Raw genomic sequence first — 6000 nt, forward strand, 5'->3', positions numbered from 1 at the left:
GGCAGGGTTAAGGAGGGAGGCTAGTGAGAAAAGGAAGAATCAAATATAGATCACTCAGATGAGGTTAGTGGCAGAGAGAAAACCTAGCCTTGGTCTTGCCTATCCTACTCCTCTTTCAAGACTCAGTTCAAATTCCTTCTTCTTGAAGCCTTCCCAACACACAGCAGCCTAGTTCTCTATTTCTCTCTGAATGCCTCTAATACTTATTATATATACCATTTATATGACAATTAATCATATGCTGCCCTGAGACTTTACTTGCCCTGAACTGTTAAATATCTCATGCTGGTATCATGCTTGCCATGTTTCTGGAGACAGGAAGAAAGGGAGAAAGAGAGAGAAGGGGAGAGGAAGAAGTCCCAGAAGGAGAGGAAGAAATGGAAAGGAGAGAGGGAGACTAGGAAATATTGGCCAAAGTTATCAGGAAATTGGTCCTATCTGTGAAAGAAGCCCTTCCCCATTCCCCAGTGCCTTTCCTCTGAGTTCCCTTCAATTTACTCTGGTTTTGTTTTGTTTTGTTTTTTAGGTTTTTGCAAGGCAAATGGGGTTAAGTGGCTTGCCCAAGGCCACACAGCTAGGTTAAGTGTCTGAGGTGGGATTTGAACCCAGGTACTCCTGACTCCAGGGCCGGTGCTTTATCCACTGCGCCACCTAGCTGCCCCTCCTTCAATTTACTCTGAATTTACATTAGAGGTTTACAGTTGTTTGCATGTTGTCTTCCCCATTAGACAGTGAGCTCTTGGAGAGCAAGGATTGTTCTTGCCTTTCTTTAAACCCCCAGAATAGAGCACAATGCTTGCCACAGGGTTAGCACTTAATAAATGTTACTGACAGGATGATTGTCCCTCTCTGGGCCTCAGTCTTCCTCTCTTTAAACCTAGGGGATTAGACTACATGGGTTCTAAGACCACTTCCAGTTCTCACACACTATAATCCATTCTATGATCTGCCATTCTTACTGATGTTTGTTGTCTCAGCAATTTGATGAAGCCACTATAAGGCATGTAGATAGACATCTGAGTTAACATCAAAAATGCTGGAGAAAATGATGAAAAACAAAACAAAACAAAACCATGCATGATCTAGTAAATATTCTGAGCTGCATATGGAGTTAGGTTACCAAGTTAAACAGCTCTGCCCTGCTGGCAGCCAGGATAGCCACAGCTATAAATGTTTCCTTTAATCCCTCACCTAGACCTCTTCTCAGCCTATGACTCCTTCCTCTCCTGAAAGAAATCTTCTTTACTTTCCTCATCCTGGGTTGTCACATTCCTCTAACAGGCTCCACTGAGCTGAGCTGATAGAATTTTTTGTTCCTTGTATGTACCTCATCATTTTCTGAACTGATCCTCAGTTATTTCAATCTCTAACATGGTAATAATAATAGCAGCAAGTACTTACCTCTTGTGAAGATGAACACTGCAAACCTTAAGGAATGCTATATAAATGGAGGTTATTATTCGGGGGAGACAGAAGGAAGAATTTCTTAAAAGTGAGTTAGTAATATTCTGGTGGATTGTCAAGGGAGATACAGTAGTAGATTTTAAACTCCTTTAGGGAAGGAATTTTTTTTTTAATTTGCCTTTACATCCCCAGTGCCTAATACAATGTCTGGCATTTGGTAAGTATTTAATAAATGCTTATTGAATGAATTTAAAAATAGACTTGGGTAGTCTTGCTTTAAGGTAGGGAAATAAACTAATTGAGGTTTCAGAATTTCTTTCAGTGCGATAATGCTATGGAACAGGTCTAGTTCACAATAGTAAAATAAATTTCTATTTGATTCTATAAGTCGTAAGAACATTCATTCTTTTATTCATTCACTTGACAAATATTTCTTAGACATCTGCCATAAGCAAGGCACTATCTAAAACACTATAAGGGATTTGATGATGACTGATGCTTGCCCTTATGAAGTTTCTAATTTAACAAGTACACAAATAAGTGGCAATATAAGAGAGAATGTGAAAGCACTGTGAAACAGCTAGAAGTGCTATCTGTGTTCATTCAGAGGAGGCAGGGATCAAGTCTACTAGAGAGAACAGGAAAGATTTTTCCACTAAAAAATTGACTATGGTTTATGCTACAATTATAAAAACCAAAAATCATAAAGAGATGATTCTATATATACTACATGGAAAACACATTAGGCTTGTTTTATGTGGCCCCAAAGAACTGAACTAGGAGCACTAGGTGAACTTGAGAAGAGGCTATCCATTTTGATGTCAGGGAAAACTTCCCAACAATTAGAACAATAGTGACACTGACTTCCTTGACAAGCAGCTTGGAGGCCCCCCTTCCCTGGATGCCTTCCAGTGAAGACAGAATGATGGATAATTACAATTTGAAGGTATTCTTAATTAGGCCAGGTTGTATGAGAAGGTCTCAGGTGTCCCTTTCAATGCTGAACATATGATATTCATACATACATATATAAATATGTGATATATATATATATATATATAGCTACATATGTCATATGTTCTCCCTTATTTGTGTGTATTTTCTTATCTTCCTGTTAGACTGTAAGCTCCATGGTGGTAGGAACCATGTCTTATTCATCACTGTATTCCCTATAGTATTTCATGCAATGCCTTGCCTGTACTAGGTTTCCAATAAGCATTTGCTGAGTGAATGAAAGGAGATTCATCTGTGTTCCTATCTTCTTTTTGGGGAGCAATCAATGTAAAATGACTTGTCCAGGGTCACACAGCTAATACGTGACTATGGGTAGATTTGAACTCAGGTTCTCCTGACTACTATCTACTTACTATACTACCCAGCTGCCCTGTGCTCCTATCTTATCATCCCCTTCTAGACTGGAAGCCCTTGGAAGGCAGGAGCTGGGTCATATTTTTATTTTCCCCATTGCCTAACGCAGTAATCTCCTGTGTGTAGTGCATTATGCCAGGCAGTGGGCAGGTACATATATGGGCTAAATGGACAGCAGCAAGGCACATGACAGGATGGGACGTACACCTCCAGCTCAGGATGATTAGTTCAACTGAATACGGAATGATGACAAATACTCCAGAACTCCACCCATCCCAGACTCACAAATCATGGAAGTTGTGTAGGGAGGTAGCCGAAGTAAAGACATCCAACAGTCCAATAACCTGGAGAAGGAATCAGTAGGTCAGAGGGAGCCTTTCCCTGCCTCCGCTTCTGGTCAGACCTACACAGTTAGATTCAGGGTCTGCCTCAATTGTACTCACCTAAAACCACCTCCCCCTTTCTTCCTTACACTGAACTTTGGGGTTGAGTCAGTTATGAGATTTTATTTCTATGGAACAGTTCACAGCTGGTCAAGGACAATGCCAGTCAGAAGAAAAGAATAGTTCAGTCAGGGTCCAGGTTTGTCTCTCCTTTGCTACATATGGAAGGAACATGGGTCTGGGAGGCACGAGAGTGGTTTTAGTTCTGGGGGCCCCCAAGCAACCTTGGGGCTTCAGGTACATCTTCTCTAAAGTGAGGGAACTGGATAAGTGATCCCTGAGGTCCCATGCCTAGGTCCCACCATATTTTGTTTAGGCACTTCAGCAGCTGCCTCCTGACCCCTTCCCTTCCGAGTACCCTTTTTGATCTTTCCTGCATACATACGTTCTCATGCTGCATGTGTTTCAATAGCATCAGTTCCCGATAGGCCCTCTTGGCAAAGATCTCTGACTGGAAAGGTCTGCTCAATTTCTTGATTGCCACCTTCTCTCCTGACTTCTTATCAATGGCTGAACTACAGGAACCATAAAGGCTGGTTAGAAGATAGCAATTACAGTAATTCTGGCTATTTTCCATGGACTCTACACACACTCTCAGTTTCTGATTTTTTTTCTTTACACACACACACACACAAACACACATATAAATACTCCTTTAAGTCCTGATGACTCTTTCCCACACTGGCTCCTCCTAATTGTTTCTTTTTTTGGGGGGGAGTGGCAAGTAATTTGAAGGAACTAGCCTTCACCTGCCTGCCTACTTGTACTTGGGTTTCCCCCTAGCAAAGTAAGTCTGGAAAGACAAGCATGAAAGGAAAGGATTATTACTACATTACAAACATGGACCAAGATAGGTAGGGACTAGGGAAAAAAATAAACAAACAGCTTCCAATGAAAGTCAGGGACAAAGACACCTAAATGTGCTAAGGGTTAGCCTCCATCTACATAGGAAACGAACCACAAAACATATGTGTGGATGGCTCAGTGAGGTAAACTTTCATTTCTCCAATTGTAAAAAAAACAGCTGCCCTACTGACCTCACAGGTTGATGAAAGACTCAAATAAGATAATTGTATATGAAAGAGCTCTGTAAGCAAAAAACAGCATAAATAATCAGAAGCCACATAAATAATCAGTGGGCCAACTATTATATCTGTCATCAGAAGACCTGGACTTGATTCCCAGCTCTGCTTTGAGATACAAACAGTATGAAGAGCACTGGCTTTGAATCAGGGGACCGGAGTTCAAATGATGCCTCTGACACATACTATGCATGTGACTTTGGCTAAGGAGTTTAACCTCCTTGGGTCTCTGTTTTCTTATCTAAAAGGTAAGGAACTAAACTAGACAACTTCCCCAGGATCTCTTCCAGTTCTTTTTTCTAGACTCTACAGCACAATCCCAGACCTCCTTCTTTGTACCCTGTGACCTTAGAAAAATTACTTCATCTTTCCTTTGTAAAAGAGGAGGTTGCACTAGGTGATTTCTAAGGATTCTGTGAGCTGAAATATAAGCCGCTGCTTACACCAAGATGATCAGCCCAAGCCTTCAGCACCCTCCATGAAGTGGCCTGCCCCAGCCTCTACTTATGCCTATAGCAGCTATACACACATTCGGTATTTTCCAGGAGAGGCCAATATTAACTATTTGGTCTTATTCCTAGTTTGGGGTCGGGGGGAGGGGGGAATTTTTGTCAGACTATACATTGTGGGGTTTGTAAAGTATTACAACCATAAATCTATTCTTTCCTACACTCCCTTTTGAAATATTTGAAATTCTTCTTAATTCCTTCCCTGCTCTCCTACTCTCCAGTTAGGGAGACCAGGGACCTCTGCTTATCTTCTGGAATGGCCCATAGTAGACTCAAAATTGGGTCTACAGAGGATGGCTTTAGGCCAAGGTTAAGCAAGGAGCTTTTCTGTTTGGGGTGCCCACCTGCCTGAGGGCACCCTGTCAGCGACTCTTGAGGAGTTAAGAGGGAGGAAGGGGGCCTTTCTACTCTAAACCCTGCCCTTAAGGAACATAAATAGTGATTCCAACAACCACCACAAAAAATAAAGTTCCAGACCTTCTGGGGAGATGCCAGAACACCTGCCCTGGTCTCTACCATCTATACTGGCTCAAATCAATCAGTGGAGGCCTCACCCATCAGTCCAAGCCAGCCCTAGACCTAAGACCTCGGGGGATGGGGGCAGGGTCTCACCACACCGCGCCGTAGGCCCCGCTGCCCACGTGGGTCAGGGTCACATAGGTCTTGGGCAGTTCCCAGGCAGTCTTGTTCACTTCTTGCTTGTAAAAGCCCCTTTTCCGGATGAAGCTCATCACGGGCTCGGTGTCTGGGCCCCCAGACAGCCGTGCACCACTGACAGCTCACAGTCAATCGCGTGGATGGCGCGCTTTGCCCAGTGTGCCCTAGGCCCGAGGGGCGCGGTCCCAGGAGGCCACCTCACTGCTCTGTTTCCCGGCCCGCCCCCATGCTCACCAGGCCAGGTGTCAAGTTTCAGCTGCTTACCCTCCTGGATCGCCCAGGTGCTCGAGTGGTGGCTGTGACTGGGCCCCTCCCGAGGCCTGGGGCACCGCCGGGCACCGCCTCCTCCTCCTTCTCTTCCTCCTCTTCTCCCCTCAGCCAGCTGGGCCTGCCCCTTCCAGCCCTGGCAAGTGAGACCCGGGAGCTAACTGCCCATGGCAGATGAGGGTGGCAGATGAAGGTTGCATTCTCCCTTGCTCTTTTCTCCTTCCTTAGGGTACATCTAAGAAAGACTTCACTTTACAGATAGCAAAACTG

General features: G+C 43.9%; 1 protein-coding gene across 2 annotated transcripts in view; it reads right to left on the bottom strand.

Annotated features, from left to right (window-relative positions):
• Window positions 1–5647, bottom strand: part of MAPK13 (mitogen-activated protein kinase 13) — a 20213-nt gene extending 14566 nt beyond the window's left edge. The window contains exons 1-3 of one of the 2 annotated variants that reach the window (XM_074236425.1): window positions 5419–5647; window positions 3601–3730; window positions 3058–3116 (exon numbers count right to left, since the gene is read on the bottom strand). In XM_074236425.1, coding sequence (XP_074092526.1) covers window positions 3058–3116; window positions 3601–3730; window positions 5419–5537 — 308 coding nt within the window. In that variant the 5' untranslated portion in view covers window positions 5538–5647. The remainder of the gene's footprint in view (window positions 1–3057; window positions 3117–3600; window positions 3731–5418) is intronic. The other variant, XM_074236426.1, reaches the window with a different exon arrangement.
• Between the last annotated feature and the right edge of the window lie 353 nt (window positions 5648–6000).

Source organism: Macrotis lagotis, chromosome 5 (assembly GCF_037893015.1).
Source record: "Macrotis lagotis isolate mMagLag1 chromosome 5, bilby.v1.9.chrom.fasta, whole genome shotgun sequence".
Lineage (NCBI taxonomy): Eukaryota > Metazoa > Chordata > Mammalia > Peramelemorphia > Peramelidae > Macrotis > Macrotis lagotis.